Raw genomic sequence first — 24,531 nt, 5'->3', positions numbered from 1 at the left:
CACAAAATGGAATGTAATTGTTTTAGAAAATCTATCATTCCACAAACTTAGGCCTATTCAAACTATCGTATATACTCTCATTCAGTATCCTCAAACTGTATGATAAAATAAACCTTGTAAAATGATCCTTAATCTACAACGTTCGAGCCGAACAGTAAGGTTAAACTTCATAATTTGAGGTAAAACTTTAGATCCCAACATTAACCATCCATTTAAAATAATGTTTTCAATCTTTTTTTTTTTTTTTTTTTTTTACCTAAGTCCCCTTTTTAATCAGTAAGTATTTCAGATGTACAAGGCAAGGTGTTTATATGATCCACCTAGGAGGTTATGAATCATACCCATCAAAAATTATAACCACAGTCTGTTACCCCAACCACCTAAAAAGCTAACATTTTTGTCAGGTTTTCTTTTTTTTTTTTTGAAATGGAATGGTATGCAGTGGCTCACTACAACCTCCTCCTCCTGGGTTCAAGTTATTCTCCAGCCTCAGTCTCAGAGTAACTGGGATTACAGGCATGTGTCTAATTATTTGCATTTTTAGTAGAGACAGGGTTTCACCATGTTGGCCAGGCTGGTCTTAAACTCCTCATCTCAAGTGGTCCACCAACCTGGGCCTCCCAAAGTGCTGGGATTACAGGCATGAGCCACTGCACCCGGACAAGACTTTATTTTCCATAGTTTGCATTACAAAGTTTATTTTTCCCCTATCTTCGAGGGATATAAAACATGATAATAGTAAATGTTTTTCAAATTATGCATGCCCTGCCTTCCATCTCTAAATCCCAGAGATTCTGGTGCCCTGATATTCTCTTTGAGATTACGTTTTAAGACTATTCTCTATGGTCCCCTACTTATCTATCTTCTACTTCTAAGATTACAGAAAACCTTTGATGAAAATCCCTCACCTCTGGCCAGGCACAGTGGCTCAACCTCTAATCCCGGCAGCTCGGGGGGCTGAAGCTGGCTGATTGCTTGAGTCCAGGAATTCGAGACTAGCCTGGGCAACATGGTGAAGCCCTGTCTCTACAAAAAATCAAAGTTGGACTGGTGTGGTGACAGAGGACTGTAGTCCCAATTACTTGGTTGGCTGAGGTGGGAGGATTGCTTGAGCCCAGGAGATGGAGGTTGCCGTGAGCCATGATCCTGCCACTTCCCTCCAGCAAAGGTGATAGGGTGAGACCCTGTCTCAAAAACAAACAAAAAAACCCTTACCTTGGCCAGGCGCAGTGGCTCACACCTGTAATCCCAGAACTTTGGGAGGCCAAGGCGGGTGGATCACCTGAGCTCAGGAGTTCGAGACCAGCCTGGTCAACACAGTGAAAGCCGGTCTCTACTAATAGTACAAAAATTAGCCAGGTGTGGTGGTGCATGCCTGTAATCTCAGCTACTTGGGAGGCTGAGGCAGGAGAACTGCTTGAACCTGGAAGGCAGAGGTTGCAGTGAGCTGAGATTGCACCACTGTACTCCAGCATGGGTGACAAGAGCGAAACTCTGTCTCAAAAACAAAAACAAAAACCCTCACCTCATATAAATTATTTCACTCCTGTATCCAAACTATGCACCTGGTTATTTAATGAACTGGACCAAACTGTTCCAAGAACGACTACAAAGAAAAGTTTGGTTACCCCCCAATCTGAATAAAAATAGCTGTCTAGTTTACTCAAAAGAGCTTCCCCCCTCCATAAATTTTCCTTAAATTTAGATGCCTGCTACCTCTTATCTGCCAGTAGACAATAGGTTAATAAGTAAACTACTTTCAGTATAAAAACTCTGAAAACAGCCAATCATGCTTATCTGGATTTTGTGACAGGTATGATGATTTTTCTATTATAGCCACACAATGTATGTAGAGTAATCTTTTCTTCTAGGAAACTCATGCCGTGTTCATATAATAGAATTAAATATTACATTTTGAGGTCTTCCCCAAATTCTAGTGTCCCACTAACACTTCTAGTCGCTCTAATACCCAAACATTTTGCCCAACATTGAAAAAGATAAGGCTGTTCCTTAAATAAATGATGCTTTACAGAAATATTCTCTCTCCTAAAATTCCCTAGGAAAAAAAATTAAATAGTTATTTATCTCAATATCCAAAAATTGAGTAACTCCTTCGATTAAACAAAGCTCACTAAAACCAGCGGTTCTAGAGGGCCACATCAGAATTAGGTGGCAAGCTTTTCAAAATACAAACTCTGGCCGGTTACAGTGGCTCACATCTGTAGATCCCAATGCTTTGGGAAGTTGAGGCAGGAAGGTCTGTTTAAAGCCAGACCAGCTTGGACAACAGACCAGCTTGGACAACACGTCTCTATTAAAAAAATAAAACAAAATGCAAACGAGGCATGGTGGTGCATACCTGTATGCAGCACCAGCTACTAGTGAGGTTGAAGCTAGACAATCACTTTAGCCCAGGAGTTCAGGCCTGCAGCAAGCTACGAATGGTGCCACTGCACTCCAGCAAGCAAGCAAACAAAAATACAAATTGCCAGGCTCCATTCTAGAAATACTGAACCAAAATGTCTAGGGCTGGGGTATAGACATTTGCATTCAGAAAAAGTTCAAGTTACTCTAAAGCACACCCTTGGCCGGGTGCAGTGGCTCATGCCTGTAATTCCAACACTCTGGGAGGCAGAGGCAGGCGGGTCACCTGAGGCCAGGAGTTTGAGACCAGCCTGGCCAACATGGTGAAACCCTGCCTCTACTGAAAATACAAAAACTAGTCGGGCGTGGTGGTGGCACCTGTAGTCCCAGCTACTCAGGAGGCTGAGACAGGAGAATTGCTTGAACCCTGGAGGTAGAGCTTGCAATGAGCTGAGACCGTGCCACTGCACTCCAGCCTGGGCAACAGAGTGAGCCTCCGTCTCAAAAAATACAAATGAACAAAATAAAAAAATAAAATAAGGTTATGGCAAAAAACGATGATTTTTGGCTTCTCATGAAAAACCTGATAATTAACCAAACTATGACTAAAATCACTTCATGTCAATGACAGGCTGGAGCTTAGTAGCAATTCCCTCTATTTACCTCTCTTCTGTGAGAGCATGCACTCTCCAAAGTGCCACAATACCCACCCAATATCACTCATTTACATCAACTGCCTGGTTCCCGTGGGTTTTCAGTTTGTGACTACTGACACAATCAGAGAAAGAACATGTAGCATTTTACTTCCTCTATTAACAATAAGGCTGGATGCAGTGGCTCACGCCTGTAATTCCAGCGCTTTGGGAGGCCAAGGTGGGCAGATCACTTGAGGCCAAGAGTTTGAGACCAGCTTGGCCAAAATGGCAAAACCCCATCTCTACTAAAAATACACAACTCAGCTGATAGCAGTGGTGCACACCTGTAATCCCAGCTACTCGGGTGGCTGAGGCAGGAGAATCGCTTGAACTCAGGAAGTGGAGGTTGCAGTTAGTTGAGATCACGCCACTGCAGTACAGTCTAGGCAACACAGTGAGACTCTGTCTCAACAAACAAATAACAGAAGAACTAGATAATACAGATATTTGTATTAACTATTTTCCACTCCATTTAGATTTTACTCCAAAAATGTAGTAAAATCCATTAAAAAAAAAAAAGTAACCCTAGAGACAGAAATAAACCCATTAAAGTTTAAAGGCATATCACACTTAAGCCCTTATCCTTTGAAATATGTTAAACTGGCCCAAGCTGAAACCTCCCCCAGGAAGAAATACAAGATAACATTTGAGTTCTTACAATGTCCCAGGCACTGTTCTAAATGCTGTTTATGAATTATCTCATGTAAACTTCCCAAGAATCCAATGATGTAGGTATTTTTATCTCTATTTTACAAGGATGAAATTAAGGCACAAGAATCTATTTGCCCAAGACAAAGCTATTGTTGACCCCAGCGTGGCCGATGCTTCTAGAATCTAGAGCCTACAGCTCCTAGAGAAAGAACACTGCTAATTAAAGGGAAATGACCTTGCATTCACTATAAACGAGGAACCTACAAAACCAACATTTGGCACCACAGATCCAGCGCTATCAGGAAAAGACACTTCTCTGGCAAATATGTGAGTTCTAGTTACCAGAAATAATCTCTTTCATGGAGTAAGGATAATGTATAAGGCATACATACCCATGGCAAAGATGAAATTTACAACAAAGATTAACTTTTCTCCTTTTTTTCTTTATGAACGGACTTATACCTGTTGCAGTTTTTTCTTTTTGGTATATTTAAAAAGAAAAAAGAAAAATGAAATTGTGTTACATAGAAAAGAGAACTTTAACTTTACCCTTAATTTTACTCTGTTCTCTAGGCTCAAAAATCTCCTAATTCAGATTCTCAGATACAAGAAGTATGCCTTATAATACACATCAGTAGTCCAATCAATGGACAAATATTCTGACACTGTCCAAAGTGAAGTTCTATAAACTGATATACTGCTTTACACATCTAACTTTTATGATCTCTGTAACTCTGGGTACAATAACAAAATTCAGTTTTCTACCCAGAAAAGTGGTGGATATCCTGAAATGTGGTCAAAACAAAACAAACAACTCCAGGCAACTGTCAACTTTAAGACTATCTGAAAGACGCATATATGCACGCTTCCCAAGACATTTCCAATTTGCTGCTAACTCCAGACACAAATGATAAGTAGTTTTTCCTCTCCACTTCATTAAGCTCCTTTGTATCAAAGCCAGCAAAGAGCAAAAACAATAAATGTGTGTTAGATGAATGGATTAGTATAGTACTTCCCACTTGACAAAGCATTTTTTCATACGTCCTCTCATCTAATCTTCACGAAAATACCAAGAGGCAGGGATTATCACACACAGTCAAACTGAATGAAAATTTTTGCCCTAGACAAGAGGGCTGGGAAAGGAGGCTGGGTGGAATTCCAGGAAGAAGAGATTAATTAGCCTAATGTAACCTAATAACATATCCCAACAAAACTATCTGGAACCTTCTGTTTTACAGTATCCTCCCTAGGATAGATCTTTGATCAAGCCATTCCCTTGGTTAGAACATCATATCCTCTATAAGGCTAGGCATGGTGGCTCACATCTGTAATCCCAGCACTTTGGGAGGCCGAGGTGGGTGGATCACCTGAGGTCAGGGGTTCGAGACCAGCCTGGCCAATATGGAGAAACCCCGTCTCTACTAAAAATACAAAAATTAGCCAGAAGCGGTGGTGCATGCCTGTAATCCCAGCTACTCGGGAGACTGAGGCAAGAGTCGCTTGAACCTGGGAGGCGGAGGTTGCAGTGAGTCAAGATCACACCACTGCATTCCAGCCTGGATAACAGAGCAACACTCTGTCTCAAACAAAAAAAGAACACCATACCCTCTCTAAAAATCATCTCCTTTTCTTCCTAAAAATTGTTGCTCAAGCCTCACCTGCTTTCACAAGACTGTCGCACACCCTTAAACTCTTTATTACTATAAAAACACTTCAAAGGCCAGGAGCAGTGGCTCATGTCTGTGATCCTAGCACTCTGGGAGGCTCAGGCGGGCAGATCACGAGGTCAAGAGATTGAGACCATCCTGGCCAAACCCCGTCTCTACTGAAAATACAAAAATTAGCTGGGCATGGCGGTGCGTGCCTCTAGTCCCAGCTACTTGGGAGGCTGAGGCAGGAGAATCACTTGAATCCAGGAGGCAGAGGTGGCAGTGAGCCGAGATCGGGCCACTGCACTTCAGCCTGGTGACAGAGTCAGACTCCATCTCAAAAAAAATAAAACTACTTTACTTCCCCTCCTCCTTTCCAACACTGATTACGTAAATTAGTATCACTCAGCTGCTTTTAGTTATGCAATATGTTTGTTATTATACCTGCCACCTGAGTGTTTTACCTGGTTGCTGCTCTGGGTTAAAAAAAAGTCTTGACTTTGCTCACTGGGTGTAAATTAATTGTAAATAGTCCATAGTATCTTACATAGCTCCTTCCTAACAGCACTGAGCAGCATTTTTTCCATTCCCTTAACATAACCCTAATCATTTTAGAGTGAAGAGTGTATTAGCTTTGGTGTGAGACATCTGTGTTTAAATCTCTGTCACTCGGCTAGGTGCGGTGGCTCCTGCCTGTAATCCCAGCACTTTGGGAGGCCAAGGCTGGTGGATCACCTGAGTTCAGGAGTTCGAGACCTGCCTGGCCAACATGGTGAAACCCCGTCTCTACTAATAATACAAAAATTAGCCTGCACGCTACTCAAGAGGCTGAGGCAGGAGAATTACTTGAACCTGGGAGGCGGAGGTTGCTGTTGAGCCCAGATGATGCAACTGCACTCCAACCTGGATGACAAGAGTGAAACTGTTTCCAAAAACAAATAAATAGCCGGGCGCGGTGGCTCAAGCCTGTAATCCCAGCACTTTGGGAGGCCGAGACGGGCGGATCACTAGGTCAGGAGATCGAGACCATCCTGGCTAACACGGTGAAACCCCGTCTCTACTAAAAAATACAAAAAACTAGCCGGGCGAGGTGGCGGGCGCCTGTAGTCCCAGCTACTCAGGAGGCTGAGACAGGAGAATGGCCCGAACCCGGGAGGCGGAGCTTGCAGTGAGCTGAGATCCGGCCACTGCACTCCAGCCTGGGCGACAGAGTGAGACTCCGTCTCAAAAAAAAAAAAAAAAAAAAAAAAACAAAACAAATAAATAAATGTATAAAATAAAAGAATATATACCTAACTATTAAGAATCACTGTATAAGGCTGGGCACAGTGGCTCACACATGTAATCCCACCCCTTTGGGAGGCCCAAAGTGGGCAGATCACCTGAGGTCGGGAGTTCAAGACCAGCCTGAGGAACATGGAGAAACCCCATCTCTACTAGAAATACATAATTAGCCGGTTGTGGCGGCGCATGCCTTCATCCCAGCTATTCAGGAGGCTGAGGCAGGAGAATCGCTTGAACCCAGGAGACAGAGATTGCAGTGAGGTAACAAGAGTGAAAAATCCTGTCAGTTACCATTGTTGTGACTCTTAAAATCTAAAATTAATTCAAATTAAAAAGTTAAAAAAATAAAAAATTCCTCTGCCACTTGCTACTGTGTAAGTCATAATATTCAATCTCTCGGACCTCAATTTCTACATCTGAACAATAGGGACTGTACAGCTTACACCAAAAGACTGGTAGGAGCACAAAGGTGCCTCATACTAGAGCTCCTCAAAAGCAGCATTTGGTTTAGTTTTTCAACTGATACTTTACAGGTATTTATAATTTAAAAAGTGTAATAAATGTCCCCTCACTTTAAACTTTGGTTCATCAATGGCTAGCTAGAATGCCATAATTTCTTATTTCTCCATGCTTAAGTGTCATCCACTGATCACTTAGCACAAGTATAAAGCACCACTGCAAACAAAAACAAATCCCATCCCTGTATAAACACAATATATTGAGATTACTATGATCACTCAATCTCTTCCATCGATCTCACATCTTTATTCTCAACTATCCATCTTTTTAATTTACAAATTCATTTACCTATTTCTGTTTTCTTTTTGGTTTTTGTTTTGAGACAAGGTCTCACTCTGTTGCCCAGGCTGGAATGCAGTGGCATGATCATGGCTCACTGCAGCCTGGACCTCCTGGGTTTAAGTGATCCTCCCACTTTAGCCTCCCAAGTAGCTGAGACCACAGGTATGTGCCACTATGTTGCCCAGGCTCGTCTCTAACTGCTGGACTCAAGCCATCTTCCTGCTTTGGCCTCCTAAAGAGCAGGGATTATAGGTGGTGAGTCCTGTGCCAGGCCCATTTACCTCTTTTTCTTTCTTTTTTTTTTTTTGAGACACAGTCTTGCTCCGTTGACAGGCTGGAGTGCAGTGGCGTGATCTCGGCTCACTGCAACCTCTGCCTCCAGGGTTCAAGCGATTTCCCTGCCTCAGCCTCCCGAAAAGATGGGACTACAGGCACCCACCACCACACCTGGTTAATTTTTTGTATTTTAGTAGAGATGGGGTTTCACCACATTGGCCAGGATGGTCTCTATCTCCTGATCTCGTGATCTGCCTGCCTCAGCCTCCCAAAGTGCTGAGATTACAGGCGTGAGCCATCGCACCTGGCCCCATTTACCTATCAAGAAGGTTAAGTGTGCAAATACTAGTAAGCTCTGTGTCAAAGGAAGTAAAATTAAACAAAGATGTGAAGTGATGAGTGACTATAACATTTATGGAGGATGAACTGGTCCCTTCGTGAACAGACCAGCCCTAATTCAGGTGCTCAATTCTCCCCTTGAGCAATGATTTTTAAACATTTTTTAGCTATGAAACCCGACATATAAAACAGACATAAGCAGAAACTGCTCTGGCTGAAGAGAAGAGGGAGTAGGTACAGTAGAACACCATCAGCTCTGCCCCATGAAGCAGCTGAGGCCTCTATGAACCAATGTGAAATATTGTTCGAGATTAGTGGTTCTCAAAGTGTGATCCAAAGACGCCTAAAAGTCTCCAACACTTCTTCCAGAGGTTCCATGAAATCAAAACATTTTCGCAATAAAACTAAGACACTTTGCCCTTCTTCTTTACTGTTCTGACCTCTGTGCTGAGGTGCAATATCAATGGTGTGTAAAAATGCTGGAAACTCAGCATGAATCAAAGCAACAACCCAAATGGTGCTGAACTAACACGGAATTCTTCACTGTTACCCATTTACTGTGGGCGGCAAGCCACCTAGGTGCCGAGGCAAGAGATTGAGGGCATGAGCTGTTCCAGTATAATAAAACATATAAAATAAGAATAGTTATACTAGATACAGGTAATAGATATGATTATGTATGAATATCATTAATCATTAGCTTGTAGCAATTATTCTTTACTCCAATATTATACTAGTCCTTGCTCTATAATTATAACTGAAGAAAAACCAGGCCATAAGAGCTGATGGGACATAGTGAGAAGTGACCAGAAGACAAGAGTGCGAGCCTTCTGTCAAGCCCGGACAGGGCCACCAGAGGGCTCCTTGGGTCTAGCGGTAATGCCGGCGTCTGGGAAGATGCCTGCTGCCAGGCGGACCGTGGTCCAGCGGTAGCGTCAGTGTCAAGGAAAAACATCCGCTACTTAGCAGACCAGGAAAGGGAGTCTCCCTTTGGCCAGGAGTTCAGAGAAGACTACTCCTCCACCTCTTGTGGTGTCCGCAATTATCCGGAGGCCTACCCGTCTCCCTCTGATGCTGTGCTTCAGTGGTCATGCTCCTAGTCTGCCTTCATGTTCCATCCTGTACACCTGGCTCTGCCTTTTAGATAACAGTAGCAAATTAGTGAAAGTACTGAAAGTCTCTGACATGCAGAAATAATGGCGTAAGCTGTGTCTCTCTCTCTCTCTCTCTCTCCTCTCTGCCTCAGCTGCCAGGCAGGGAAGGAACCCCCCTCACCATCCAGTGGACACATGACCCATGTGACCCTACCTATCATTGGAGGTGGCTGTCACTCCTTACCCTGCCCCTTTGTCTTGTATCCAATAAATATCAGCACAGTCTGGCATTCGGAGCCACTACCAGTCTCCACGTCTTGGTGGTAGTGGTCCCCCAGGCCCAGCTGTTTTTCATCTCTTTGTCTTGTCTTTATTCCTACAGTCTCTCATCTCCACACACAGGGAGAAAAACCCACCGACCCTGTGGGGCTGGACCCTACAATTTACAATACAAAAAATTCCACTTTCACTTAAGAGGGTCCTTAATGAAGCAGTAAAAATTATTAGTTCTATTATTTCTCAACACTACAGCACACTTCTTTTAATTCGATACTGGAAAATACTCAAAAACTTCTGCATACTCAAATACAAAGGATATCAAGGGGCAAACCACCTGTAATTACTTCTGAAAGCTAAATGAAGTTGTTTTTCTCATGGAACACCATTTTAATCCCCCCCCCACTTTCTTTCTTTCTTTCTGAGACAGAGTCTCACTCTGTCACCCAGGCTGGAGTACAGTGGCGCGATCTTGGCTCACTGCAACCTCTGCCTCCCGGGTTCACGCCATTCTCCTGCCTTGACCTCCCGAGTAGCTGGGATTACAGGCGCCCGCCACCACGCCCGGCTAACTTTCTGTATTTTTAGTAGAGACGGGTTTTCACCGTGTTAGCCAGGATGGTCTTGATCTCCTGACCTTGTGATCCGCCCGCCTCAGCCTCCCAAGCGCTGGGATTACAGGTGTGAGCTACCGTGCCCAGCCCACCATTTTAACTTCAAAGAATGATTGACAAACTATGGCTATTAAGATTTGGTACTGGCCGGGCATGGTGGCTAATACCTGTAATCCTAGCACTTTGGGAGGCCAAGGCGGGGGTGGATCACTTGAGGTCAGGAGTTCACAACCAGCCTGGCCAACATGATGAAACCTCGTCTCTACTAAAAATACAAAGAATTAGCCAGGCATGGTGGTGAACGCCTGTAATCCCAGCTACTTGTGAGGCGGAGACAGGAGAATCACTGGAACCCAGGAGGCGGAGGTTGCAGTGAGCTGAGATCCCACCATTGTACTCCAGGCTGGAGGAAAGAGCAAGACTTCGTCTCAAAAAAAAAAAAGAAAAAAAAAGAAAAAGACAGGCCGGGCACGGTGGCTCATGCCTATAATCCCAGCACTTTGGGAGGCCGAGGCGGGCAGATCACGAGGTCAGGAGTTCAAGACCAGCTTGACCAACATGATGAAACCCTGCCTCTACTAAAAATACAAAAATTAGCCATGTGTGGCAGCACCCGCCTGTAATCCCAACTACTCAGGAGGCTGAGGCAGGAGAATTGCTTGAACCCAGGAGGCGAGGTTGCAGTGAGCCGAGATCACGCCACTGCACTCCAGCCTAGGTGACAGAGTGAGACTCCATCTAAAAAAATAAAAAAAGAGTTGATACAAAAATTAGAATTCTAGCCGGGTGCGGTGGCTCACGCCTGTAATCCCAGCACTTTGGGAGGCCGAGGCGGGCGGATCACAAGGTCAGGAGATGGAGACCATGGTGAAACCCCATCTCTACTAAAAATACAAAAAATTAGCCGGGCGCGGTTGTGGGCGCCTGTAGTCCCAGCTACTCGGGAGGCTGAGGCAGGAGAATGGCGTGAACCCGGGAGGTGGAGCTTGCAGTGAGCCGAGATCGCACCACTGCACTCCAGCCTGGGCGACAGAGCGAGACTCCGTCTCAAAAAAAAAAAAAAAAAAAAAATTAGAATTCTAAAAACAGGTATTCACCACTATCAGGTTGTAAGCTTCTCAATTCTTAAAACGACTTATTTGATGAGATGGGTGGAAACAGAAACAATTGTATAATTAAATTTGTCAACATTTGGAAGATCTGGGCTGGGCCAATGGGGCTCATGCCTGTAATCCCAGCTCTTTAGGAGGCTGAGACGGGAAGATCACTTGAGGTCAGGAGTTCCAGACCAGCCATGGCCAACATGTTGAAACACCGTCTCTACAAAAAATACAAAAATTAGCTGGGTGTGGTGGTGCACACCTGTAGTCCCAGCTACTCAGGAGGCTGAGGCATGAGAACTGCTTGAACCTGGAATGCAGAGGTTACAGTGAGTCAAGATTGTGCCACGACACTCCAGCCCAGGTGACAGAGACTCTGTCTCAAAAACAAAAAAATAAAAAATAATAAAAAAAGGAAGATCTGCATAACTCAGTAAATCAGTATTTCCAAATGACCAATGCATCATGTTATAAAATCATAGAAGTGTAAAGATCCATTCAAAGTACAATACAGACCAATGGTTTTTAATACAACAGAGTACAAAAGTTCAATGACACAGTTTCAGATTCCATACTACAATGACCCTTCAAAAAGGTATGAGGCCAGGCGCTGTGGCTCACGTCTGAAATCCTAGCACTCTGGGAGGCCAAGGTGGGCGGATCACTTGAGGCCAGGAGTTCAAACCCAACATGGCAAAACCCCGTCTCTACTAAAAATACAAAAAACTAGCCTGGCGTGGTGATGTGTGCCTGTAGTCCCAGCTACTCAGGAGGCTGAGGCAGGAGAATCGCTTGAACCTGGGAGGCAGAGGTTGGAGTAGGCTGAGATAGTGCTACCGCACTCCAGCTTGGGCAACAGAGCAAGACTCCATCCCAAAAAAACAAATAAAAAGGTTTGAGTGCAGTGTCAAAGAACAGTTAGAATTATTTGAAAAGCCTATCAAAATACTCCTCCCTTTTCCAATTATGCATCTGTATGAGGCTAGATTTTCTTCATATACTTCAACCAAAACATATCATGTGTCAGAATGCAAAGATTGTTACATCTAGTGGTCTTTTTTTTTTTTTTTTTTTTTTTTAATGAAATGGAGTCCTGCTCTGTCGCCTAGGATGGAGCACAGTGGTGTAATCTGGGCTCACTGCAACCTCTGCCTCCCGGGTTCAAGCGATTCTCTGCCTCAGCCTCCCAAGTAGCTGGGACTACAGGTGCGTATCACTGTGCCCAACTAATTTTTGTATTTTCAGTAGGATGGGGTTTCACCATGTTGGTGAGGCTGGTTTCAAACTCCTAACCTTGTGATCCACCTGCTTCAGCCTCCCAAAGTGCTGGGACTACAGGTGGTGAGCCACCACGCCCGGCCAGCTATCACTGTATTTTTAAGAATTTTTCTTTCCTTACTGAAAAAAAAACTGCAAGTATTTCCCATTACACTGAATTAAGTACAAATTCTTCAATGTGGTAATTATGGCTGGGCATGGTGGCTTACGTCTGTAATCCCAGCACTTTGGGAGGCCGAAGCGGGTGGATTGCTTGAGGTCAGGAGTTCCAGATCAGCCTGGCCAACATGGTGAAACCTTGTCTCTACTAAAAATACAAAATTAGCTGGGCGTGGTGGCACGCACCTGTAATCCAGCTACTTGGGAGGCTGAGGCAAGAGAATTGCTTGAACCCAGGAGGCAGAGGTTGCAGTGAGCCAAGATCACGAAATTGTACCATTGCACTCCAGCATGGATGACAAGAGCGAAACTCCATCTCAAGGAAAAAAAAAAAAAAAAAAAGAAAGTTAAAGAGTTTTTCATGAAGTCAGCCGTGGTGGCTCATGCCTGTAATCCCAGCCCTTTGGGAGGTCGAGGCGGGCTGACCACGAGGTCAGGAAATCAAGCATCCTGGGTAACACAGTGAAAACCCGTCTCTACTAAAAATACAAAAAATTAGCCAGGCATGGTGGCGGGCGCCTGTAGTCCCAGCTACGTGGGAGGCTGAGGCAGGAGACTGCCGTGAACCCGGGAGGCGGAGCTTGCAGTGAGCTGAGATTGCGCCACTGCACTCCATCTGGGCCACAAAGCGAGACTCTGTCTCAAAAAAAAAAAAAAAAAAAGTTTTTCGCGGATATTTTAACAAAATGTAATGCAAACAAATGCCAAGCCAAAGTGTTATTTTAATAATACATTTGAAAAGTTTTCACTAGAGTAGTAGTCTCAATAAAGGGCAATTGTGACAATTTCTTCAGACATTCCCGATTGTTAAAACCTGCAGAGGTTGTGTTATGGGTATCTAATGGGTAGAGGTAGGAATGTCGCTAAATATCCTACAATATACAACAGAGGCCCCATGATAATTATCTGGCCCAAAGTCTCAAAAGTTCCAAAGCTGAGAAACCTTTCTCTAGAGCCATACTGTGCTAAATACTTAGGGTCAATTTCAAACAAAAAGAATGCACCAAGTTCTCAGGAAATGTTTACCTACCTTGCCTCTAATATGTACTGTTTTTTGTTTTGTTTTCTTTTTTCTTGAGTCAGAGTCTCGCTGTCACCTAGGCTGGAGTGCAGTGGCACATCTCAGCTCACTGCAACAGATGCTCACTGCAACCTCTGCCTCCCGAGTTCAAGCAATTCTCCTCCCTCAGCCTACCGAGTAGCTGGGACTACAGACGCATGACGCCAAGCCTAGCGAATTTTTTTTTGTTTTTTTTTTAAGTAGAGACAGGGTTTCACCGTGTTGCCCAGGCGGGTCTCGAACTCCTGAGCTCAGGCAATCCACCCGACTCGGCCTCCCAAAGTGCTAGGATTACAGGTGTGAGCCACCGCACCAGGCCTTTGTTTTGTTTTGAGACAGGGCCTCACATGGTTTCCCAGGTTGGAACTGCAATCACAGCACTGCAGTTCCAACTCAATCTCCCGGGCTCTGGCGATTCTCTGATTTCAGCCTACCGAGTAGTTCGAGTACAGGTGCAAGCCACCACACCTGGATAATTTTTGTATTTTTCATAGAGACAGGGTTTCCCCCTGTTGCCCAGGCTAGTCTTCAACTTCTGGGCTCAAGCAATCCACCTGCCTCGACCTTCAAGGTGCTGGGATTACAGGAGTGAGTCACCATGCTCGGCCAATACTTATCGTCAAATCTCTGAATTTCTTATTCCCCTAACCTTTCAACAAATTGCATAACTGCATATAGTCTCATTATTGGAAATTAAACATTAGTACCATCATTCTTTACTTTCCAGGTTAACTACCACCACATAAATCATATTACAAGAAAATAATAACTAATTTTTTCAAAGCTGTACATTTCGTTCCTTAAAAATTCTGCTTGCTCTATCTAGAACCTAGTAGACATAAACAAAGTCAGGTACCAGCTAGACGCAGTGGCTCATGCCTGTAATCTCAGCACTTTGGGAGGCTGAGGTGGGGGGTGGCTTGAGCCCAGGATTCAATACCAGCCTGGGCAACATAGCAAAACCCCGTCTCAACCAAAAAAATACAAAAAAAATTAGCTGGGTATGGTGGTGCACACCTGAGGTCCCAGCTACTTGGGAGGCTGAGGTGGGAGGACTGCTTGAGCCCAGGAGGTTGAGGCTGCTGTGAACCGAGACTGCACCACTGCACTCCAGCCTGGGTGATAGAGTGAGACCCTATCTCATTAAATAAACAAACAAATAAATGTCAGATACCAAAGCATCCTATAACACATAAACAGCAGAAACCATCTTATCTGGGCCCCATATTTCAGGAGCCTCTCTCTATTGACTACTGCTAGGTAAAACTCCTCCATATTTGTCTATTCATTCAAGTAAACACACTTACTGAGGGCCTACTACATGGCAAGCAACTGGACAACAAAGATAAGATGAAAATATTTACCAGCCTAATAAAAAAACAGCTAAAATAAAAATATGTTCTATAAATACAAGTATCAAATAAGTGTTATGGAAGCTTGCAGAGGAGAGAATGCCAAGAACAGCTTCCCAGAAAAGGGTGATGCTTGAACTGAGAAAATGTCATGGAAAACATACCCTGTTCACACTTTACTATTTAGACTACGGTTCTCTTCTGCACTACTAGTTTTGAGTTTATGCTTTGTCATCTAAACAAGAGCAAAGTAACAATCTTACTGATACGAACAGAACCAAGTGTCAACTAATTCAATTTCATCAAATCTGAAGAGTCAAAAATAATAATTTTACCCAAGTATTTCCCAGTACCTTTATCCTGTCCAACCTCTAGTTTTGGTTTTTAAATACCCTAACTTCCTTCACCAGGTAAACATACTGTAACCCAGTTAACTCGAGTTTCTTCTTGAATTTTGTTTCTTCTTGAATTTATAAGACCGTCACAGGGAATGATCACGGCTCTTTTCTTTCTTTATTCCAGTTAGCTTCTTCCTCCAAAACGGAGTTTTATTTCCTCACCTTATTCTACTATAATACTTCACTTTGAATTCTGTACCTGAAAGGAGCCATGAGTTCCAAGGTACAACTACTACAAACGGACTCCTGCCTGGCTTTCTAAGTCTTGTCAATGAAAATTTCCTGCTTTCTACTCCAGTAGTTATAAATCCCTAACTGACTCCGAGTCCTCATCAGCTGACACAAGTCAAAAAATTCAGATTTAGAAAGGGAAATAATGGCTTGTAGTTTTATCGATTTGTTTCCAATACATAACAACGATGACATTCTTTAACCATCTTCTAAGTTTAGTTCTCGAGGTCCAGGTTAGGGTACCACTAACAAAGCTTCCACCTTACCCGTGAACACAGCTGGCAGCAACTAAATGGAAAACGCTATGAAGACTACATCTACGTCTAGCTACCTAACGTCCATGCCGCACCGACCTCCCATAGGGAATTCTTAATAATGGGAGACTGAAACATTCAGGGAGGGTGAGGTAGTAGAAAAATTTTTAGACTGTCAAAGATCCGGCATTGACTAATCCTACCTGTTACTCCGGGCCTCGATTTCCCCTATCTACAAAACTGAGGTAAGGTAGGGGGATTGACTCAATTTCTAAAGTCCTTATGGCTACAGTAATCCAGAAACTCAATCTTTCTCATCTGGCTTTACACTGAACACGTGGGAAAATAAAAGAACCTTTTGCTCCACCGAACCGACTCCTATTCTCAGATATTATCTTAAAAATCTCACAAACTTCAGACTCACCCTAATCCTCGGGGTGCCCATTTTCCTTATGGAGAAGCCAAGGCAAAATAAAGCCCAGTCCCACACGACGGTCAAGGAAGTGCGGGCAGACAGTATTCAGGGTCTCAAGGCGCTGACTCCGGAAAGGCCAGCCCACCGTGGGGTCCTTACACCATCGAATGAATGAGTACAACCAGACTCTCGTGGGCAGCAACCGGAGACCTCCAAGCCTAGACCCCACTGATATTCATTCTCTCCCAGGGCCTCCAAAGCCGGACCTCCCGGGCTCCGGGTCCTGGGCCCCGCCCCTCTCTCAGGCCAGAAGGTGCGCGCCGCTGCGCGAGACTTCGGCGCGGAGAGGCCCTGGGACGCCCCGCGCGTCCGCCCGCCCGGAAGAGAGTAGAAGCCTGCCGGTCTCGGCCGCTGCAGCTCGGGCTCCCGACTTACCGCGGTTCGGTGGGGAAGGCGAAGTGTCAGGAGTCCCGGCCCAGGCCCGTCTGCCACCCGCCGCTCACAGAGCAGCGCGCGGCCCCCCACGAAACCGTCGCCGCCGCCGCTACCACCACTACTACCGACCGCCGCTTCGGGCGCAGCGCGCAGAAGGCCCGACTGCGTCACACGCCGCCCGGCGTCAGAGGCTCGTTGCGGGCGCTCCGCCCTCGCCGTCCGCACATTGGTGGTTGCTGCCGCCACTCTGGGTCGACCCTGTTATTCATTGGGCAACGCGTCTTTTGAATCCGAACGTGGGGGCGGTCTTCGGGGGGGAAGGGGAGAGAGGGAAGAGGAGGGGCACAAGGAGTTCGGGGAGGCACAGGGGTGGGGCGGTGAGAGGGCCGTGGAGTCCCGCCCCTCGCCGCCGCGGTTGGTGGGAGCGCGTCGTGACGTCACACAGGGCCTCTCGATGTGGGCTTGTGAATGGCTAGATTGGGAAGCACCGGCGGGGTGTCGGGAAGAGTGGTGACGCAACATAGAGACTCCGCCCCCTTCTTGGAGTGCAGCGACTTGGGCTGAGGGAGCTCGGGCCAATCAGAGGGACGGCCCCAGAATGGCATGGTAACTATTCGACCCCTTCCTTGCCCCGATCCGCGGGCGCTGCTGGGAAGGCTTCCTAGTCTGTCTGCCCGCACTTCCTGCCCAGACCACGTGCGGAGCCTGAGGGCCCTCTTGGGAGGTCTGTCTGTCCAAAGAGTTTGCCCGAGGCTGCTTCAGGGCCCTAGATGCTGACCCTATTCTCTCCTGACCCATGCTTGCCCCAGCACATTCTTTCCCTCCTTGAATTTCTAGGATAGACATTAGGAGCATTAGAGATGCCCTAAGGGCCTGGCCCACCAAAAGGCCTGGTACAAATGAGGTTTGTTGGAACGTCTTTGCCGGTTGCACTTGGAGAACCCTTACCTTTTTTTTTTTTTTTTTTAATTTTAAGATGGAGTCTCGCGTTGTCGCCTAGGCTGGAGTCCGTTGGCGCAATCTTGGCTCACTGCAACCTCCGCCTCCCGGGTTCAAGCGGTTCTCCTGCCTTAGCCTCCCAAGTAGCTGGGATAACAGGCGCCCGCCACCAGGCCCAGCTAATTTTTGTGTTTCTAGTAGAGACGGGGGTTTCACCGTTTTGGTCAGGCTGGTCTCGAACTCCTGACCTCAAGTGATCCACCCGCCTCGGCCTCCCAAAGTGCTGGGATTACATGCGTGAGCCACCTCCCCCGTGAACTCCTACTTTTTTTTTTTTTTTTTTAGATGGAGTCTTGCCCTGCCCCCTCTGTCTTCCAGGCTGGAGTGCAGTGGCGCTATCTCGGCTCACTGCAATCTCCGCCTCCCGGGTACAAGAGATTCTCCTGCCTTACCCTCCCGAGTAGCTGGGATAACAGGCACTCGCCGTGGCGCGCGGCTAATCTTTGTATTTTTAGTAGAGATGGGTTTGGCCAGGTTGGCCAGGCTGGTCTCGGACTCCAGAACTCAAGTGATCCGCCCGCCTCGGCCTCCCACAGTGCTGGCCTTACAGGCGTGAGCCACTGCTCCCAGCCGAACCCCTACTTATTCTTAAAGGACGGGTATTTCAAATGTTCCCATCTTCTCAGTGATACATTTGCCAGGCTTTCCCAGCGAGTTGAGCTAATGCTTAGGCAGGCCTCTGTTGAAGTGTTGTCACTTTGTATCCTATTATTTACCCTCGGTTTTCTGTGCCTTGGGCTCTTGAAAGTCCTCCTGGGGCCTAGCCCAGAGCAGAAGACTGATACTACAAGAGTGAAAGGTGGGCATTTTCTAGAAACTAGACCTCTTTAGTGACTGAGTCTCACGGCAGGAGCTGTGCTCAGAAAGCAAAGCATATACTGGCCAGACTGGTGGCTCACGCCTGTAATCCCAGCACTTTGGGAGGCTGAGGTGGGCAGATCACTTGAGGCCAGGAGTTCGAGACCAGCCTGGCCAACATGATGAAACCCTGTTTCTACTAAAAATAGAAAAATTAGGCCGGGCTTGCCGGGCGCGGTGGCTCAAGCCTGTAATCCCAGCACTTTGGGAGGCCGAGACGGGCGGATCACAAGGTCAGGAGATCGAGACCATCCTGGCTAACACGGTGAAACCCCGTCTCTACTAAAAAATACAAAAAACTAGCCGGGCGAGGTGGCGGGCGCCTGTGGTCCCAGCTACTCGGGAGGCTGAGGCAGGAGAATGGCGTAAACCCGGGAGGCGGAGCTTGCAGTGAGCTGAGATCCGGCCACTGCACTCCAGCCTGGGCGACAGAGCCAGACTCAGTCTCAAAAAAAAAAAAAAAAAAAAAAAAAAAAAAAAAAAAAATTAGGCCGGGCGCGGTGGCTCAAGCCTGTAATCCCAGCACTTTGGGAGGCCGAGACAGGCGGATCACGAGGTCAGGAGATCGAGACCATCCTGGCTAACACGGTGAAACCCCGTCTCTACTAAAAAATACCAAAAAAAAATTAGCCGGGCGAGGTGGCGGGCGCCTGTAGTCCCAGCTACTCAGGAGGCTGAGGCAGGAGAATGGCATGAACCCGGGAGGCGGAGCTTGCAGTGAGCTGAGATCCGGTCACTGCACTCCAGCCTGGGCGGCAGAGCCAGACTCCGTCTCAAAAAAAAAAAAAAAAAAAAAAAGCCTATAATCCCAGCTACTCGGAGGCTGAGGCAGGAGAATGGCGTGAACCCAAGAGGCGGAGCTTGCAGTGAGCCGAGATCGCGCCACTGCACCCCAGCCTGGGCGACACAGCGAGACGCCGTCTCAAAAAAAAAAAAAAAGAAAGAAAGAAAAATTAGCTAGGCATGATGGTGGACACCTATAATCCCAGCTGCTTCTCGGGTTCCTGACGCATCAGAATCGCTTGAACCCGGGAGGCGGAGATTGCAGTGAGCAAGGATCCTGCCAGGCACTCCAGAGTGATCTCCAAAAAAAAAGAAAAAAACTAAACAAAAAAACCTCCACCACCACCTCTTTGTGGGACATCAATGCAAAATTGAAATGGGCTTTACCTCAAATGTAAACGTGTTTAAATACATCTGGGTTTTTGGTGATGGCAAGGGGTTAGAGGTAATTGATTTATTTGTTTAAAAAATGGGAGGCTGGGAATGGTGGCTCACGCCTATAATCCCAGCACTTGGGAGTTCAAGGCAGGAGGATCACTTGAACCCAGGAGTTTGAGACCAGCTCGGACAACATAGTGAGTCCCCACCTATACAAAACATTAGCCAAGGCCAGGTGTGGTGGCACGTGCCTGTAGTCCCAGCTACTTGGGAGGCTGAAGTAGGAGGATCATTTGAGCCCAAGAGGTTAAAGCTGCAGTGAGCTGTGATTATAGCCACACCACTCCCGCCTGTGCGACAGAGGGAGACTCCGTCTGGGAAAAAGAAAAAAAAAAGTGCTGCGTTGTAAAGATGGAATAAGATAGTGGATGAAAGAAACATGGTAGATTGTAGGTGCTCAGTAGATACTTGAAGGAAGAAAATCAATATACGGTTGGCCAAATAGTAAAGTTACTTTAAACATCTGACTGCAGCCATCTTCCCCCATCTCCTCCATCCAAAACACCCCTCCTTTACAACCACACTCCCTTGCCTTTGCTGGACTTGAGAAAGTCACAAACTCTCCCTAGATAGTTACAGTGGCTTCATAACTGCCCTCTAGAACCTTGAATTTCTTGCCCTTTAATCTCTAAGCCCAATTATTTTTAAGCCTCTCCTCTACTGACTTATTTTGGTATTCCCTAAGGCAAGGCACATAGTAGTTACACATTAGATAGTTGACGCACGAATGAGTGAAATATTTTCTTCAGTTGGGGATTAGTAGTAGAAGTGTTGGACTTTGAGTCAGAGAACCTGGTTTAAATCTGGATGCAGATTTAATTTAATTCTGTTTAATTAATTTAATTTAATTAAGAAATTTGGGCCAGGCAGGATGGCTCATGCCTGTAATCCCAGCATTTTGGGAGCCAAGGCAGGCGGATCACGAGGTCAGAAGATCAAGACCAGCCTGGCTAACATGGTAAAACCCCGTCTCTACTAAAAATAGAAAAAATTAGCCAGGTGTGGTGGTGGACACCTGTAGTCCCAGCTACTCGGGAGGTTGAGGCAGGAGAATTGCTTGAACCTGGGAGGCGGAGGTGGCAGTGAACTGAGATCGAGCCATTGCACTCCAGCCTGGGCAACAAGAGTGAAAGTCTGTCTCCAAAAAAAAAAAAAAAAGAAAAGAAAAGAGAGGAAAGAAAAGCAAAAAACCTGGGCAGATTTCCTAATCCCTCTGAACCTCAATTTTCTTTTGTATAAAATGGGGATAACAACCATATTTGCCTTACAGGGTCATAGTGAGAATTAAACGAGAGAATACATTTAAAGCACTTAGCATACTACCTGGCACACATACGGCCTCAATAAATGGTATTGTTTGCATTGTTTAAAAATGTTGCCGGCTGGGCGCGGTGGCTCAGGCCTGTAATCCCAGCACTTTGGGAGGCCGAGGTGGGTGGATCACGAGGTCAGGAGATTGAGACCATCCTGGCTAACACGGTGAAACCCTGTCTTTACTAATAAAATACAAAAAAATTAGCTGGGCACGGTGGCGGGCGCCTATAGTCCCAGCTACTCGGGAGGCTGAGGCAGGAGAATGGTGTGAACCCGGGAGGTGGAGCTTGCAGTGAGCCGAGGTTGCACCACTGCACTCCAGCCCGGGCGACAGAGTGAGACTCCATCTCAAAAAAAAAAAAAAAAAAAAAAAAAAAAATGTTGCCGGGCACGGTGGCTCACTCCTGTAATCCCAGCACTTTGGGAGGCTGAGGTGGGCAGATCACCTGAGATCAGGAGTTCGAGACCAGCCTGGCCAACATAGTGAAACCCCATCTCTACTAAAAAAAAATAAAATAAAATTAGCAGGCATAGTGGCATGCGCCTGTAATCCCAGCTACTAGGGAGAGTGAGGCAGGAGAATCACTTGAACCTGGGAGGTGGAGGTTGCAGTGAGTCAAGATTGCGCCACCACACTCCCAGCCTCAGCCTGTGTGACAGAGGGAGACTCTGTCTCTAAATTAATAAATAAAAATGTTGAGTTCCCATTCTAAATATTCTAAGATATGGATTCTGATACTGAAAGAGGACTCAGAAATGTCTTCTTTCTTTTCTTTTCTTTTTTTTTTTTTTTTTTTTGCTATAAAATGGTTCTGAAAGAAATGTCTTGAATGAGTGAGCAAATGAGTACATTCAGTCCAAAGTACAAATAGGTGTGCAGGAAAATAGTATATACTTGTGGAAAGACTGGAGGAATACCTACTGGATGAGGAATACTGCAGGGAAGAATTTCCTGTGACTTTGGTGATTTCTAAAGATACATTGTTGGGTGCTTTGGTAGCCAAGTGGCCCATGGCTCATCATTCCCAGGATTCCTGGCTGGGGAAGGACATCTTTGTGAAGCCAGGGGTTCCTTCCCACGCTCCTACTCTGTCTAAATTCTGATAACACCTCTTTTAGGTATCATTATCTTCCTTCTTCCATTCTGAAGACAAGGAGTTTGATGCATGCTTACAAACCGTTTTGGAGCCAAGCCCTGTCTGGACATCATGAGCCCAAAGATGTCCACAGCTCAACACTATTCTGGCCAAGGAAAGTCCAGCTTTGGCCCCAATCTCATACACATGACTTGAGAACTCACTGTATGCAGCTGTGAAGGATTGGTGGTTAGGGAGGAGACAGACCTGTAAGGAATGCAGAATTGTGGAAGGATGAGACTTCCTTCCAGAGAAGCAGCAAAGTTGGAGTCAGAGCTAAGCTTAAGTTGTAGATCTGCTACTTTTTATGTCTTGCCTAAGTTATTTAACTCTTCTCTGCCCCAATTCCTTGTCTATGACATGGGAGCAATACTTTGTATTTTGTTTTTTTTTTTTCAAGGTGGAGTCTCACTCTGTCACCCAGACTGGAGTGCAGTGGCACAATCTCGGCTCACTGCAACCTCCGCCTCCCGGGTTCAAGCAATTCTCATTCCTCAGCCTCCCAAGTAGCTAGGATTACAGGCTTCTGCCACCACACCCGGCTAATTTTTGTATTTTTAGTAGAGATGGAGTTTCACCATGTTGGCCAGGCTGGTCTCAAGCTCCTGACGTTAAATATTCCACCTGCCTTGGCCTCCCAAAGTGTTGGGATTACGGGCCCGAGCCACTGTGTCCAGCCAATACTTTGGCTTTTAACCATAGCATTTAGTCTAATGCATTTAATGAATTTACTGCTATATTCATCTTTTTTTTAAGTCTCACTCTGTCGCCCAGGCTGGAGTACAGTGGCGTGATCATGACTCACTGCAGCCTCCACCTCCCAGATTCAAGTGATTCTCGTGTCTCAGCCTTCCTAGTAGCTGGGATTATAGGTGTGTGCCACCACACCTGGCTAATTTTTGCATTTTTAGTAGAAATAAGGTTTTATCATGTTGGCCAGGCTGGTCTCAAACTCCAGACCTCAGGTGACCCACCTGCCTCAGCCTCCCAAAGTGCTGGGATTACAGGCGTGAGCCACTATGCCCGGCCCATTTTTCCCACTATACCAGTGTGAAAGTTAAATTCTCTTTTCCTATTAGTATTATTTTAGTGATCTCCCTAGAAATTACCACATGCATTCTTCACTTACCAAAGTGTCATGCTAATAAATACCTTTACAGGAAGGATAGAGTTTCCTGAGATGGAGGCAGGAAGAGAAAACATTTCAAGCTAAATGAACAGGGAAGCAAGCAGATGAACAGGGGAAGATTTAATTCTTTTTTGAGTCAGAGTGAGGCTAGAGCAAGATGAGTGAGCTGGGGGTGGGTGGTGTAAAGACATCCAGGAAGGATGTCTTGGTCATGAAAAAGATCTTTGAGAAGAACAAGAATAACTCCTCCTTAAACCAGGAAGAACACTGATTTTCCTGAGGCTTCCCAGGAAGCAGTGGCAGAGCTTGGTCTAAAGCTGGATGTCTTTAGCAGTCTGTGTCCCTGCCTCTATACCTACCCCAGCCATGCTTACTTTGTCTCCTTTCTCTTCCTCAATCTCTGCTTACCTGTCTAAATACTGCCCATTCTTCAGAACCCAGTTCTATTAAATCAATGCAACGAATATTTTATCTTTTTCTTTTTGTATTTTTATTTTTAATTTGTATTTATTTATTTTTTTGAGGTGGAGTCTCACTCTATCGCCCAGGCTGGAGTGCAGTGGCGCAATCTTGGCTCACTGCAACCTCTGCCTCCTGGGTTCAAGCGATTCTCCTGCCTTAGCCTCCCAAGTAGCTGGGATTACAGGCACCCGCCACCAGGCCTGGCTAAATTTTGTATTTTTAGTAGAGATGTGGTTTTGCCATGTTGACCAGGCTGGTCTCGAACTCCTGACCTCAGGTGATCTGCTCACCTCAGCCTCCGAAAGTGCTGGGATTACAGGCGTCAGCCACGGCATCTGGCCCAAGAACTCCTTTTATTTCTTTTATCTTCCCTCATGTATATCAAGGTAGACAAGGTCTTTCAAATTGACAGTGAAATAAAGAGATTCAGAGAGGGTCCATGACAGCCAAGGTCAGACAATACAGAAAAAGCTCAGGACAAGTTCAGACTGTAGCTGACATGTCTAATCATAATGACCATCATGTATTGAGTACCTTCTACATGCCTGGCACACTGCTAAATTACCTTTAATACAACAACCCTATGATGTGGATATTCCTTTTTTTTTTTTTTTTTTTTTTGAGACAGGGTCTTGCTCTGTCACTCAGGCTATTGTGGAGTGGTATGATCTCAGTTGACTGCAACCT

The 24,531-nt window shown here is 45.8% G+C and overlaps 2 protein-coding genes across 5 annotated transcripts in view; one reads left to right on the top strand and one right to left on the bottom strand.

Moving 5' to 3' along the window:
• The window catches only part of LOC105468934 (nucleoporin 98 and 96 precursor), a 131,326-nt gene extending 114,434 nt beyond the window's left edge, over positions 1 to 16,892 (bottom strand). For 3 of the 4 annotated variants that reach the window (XM_071075207.1, XM_071075208.1, XM_071075209.1), the window contains exon 1: positions 16,726 to 16,892. The gene's annotated coding sequence lies outside the window, so the exon portion shown is untranslated. The remainder of the gene's footprint in view (positions 1 to 16,725) is intronic. The other variant, XM_071075210.1, reaches the window with a different exon arrangement.
• Positions 16,893 to 17,070: 178 nt separating this feature from the next.
• LOC105468679 (post-GPI attachment to proteins 2) overlaps positions 17,071 to 24,531 on the top strand; it is a 29,928-nt gene continuing 22,467 nt past the window's right edge. The window contains 2 exon segments of the mRNA XM_011718875.3: positions 17,071 to 17,263; positions 17,266 to 17,334. Of these exon segments, the coding sequence (XP_011717177.1) occupies positions 17,194 to 17,263; positions 17,266 to 17,334 (139 nt within the window). The 5' untranslated portion in view covers positions 17,071 to 17,193.

Source organism: Macaca nemestrina, chromosome 12 (genome assembly GCF_043159975.1).
Source record: "Macaca nemestrina isolate mMacNem1 chromosome 12, mMacNem.hap1, whole genome shotgun sequence".
In the NCBI taxonomy this organism is placed as follows: Eukaryota; Metazoa; Chordata; class Mammalia; order Primates; family Cercopithecidae; genus Macaca; species Macaca nemestrina.
The sequence above is the reverse complement of the archived record's forward strand: the minus strand, read 5'-3'. Positions and strand labels throughout refer to the sequence as shown.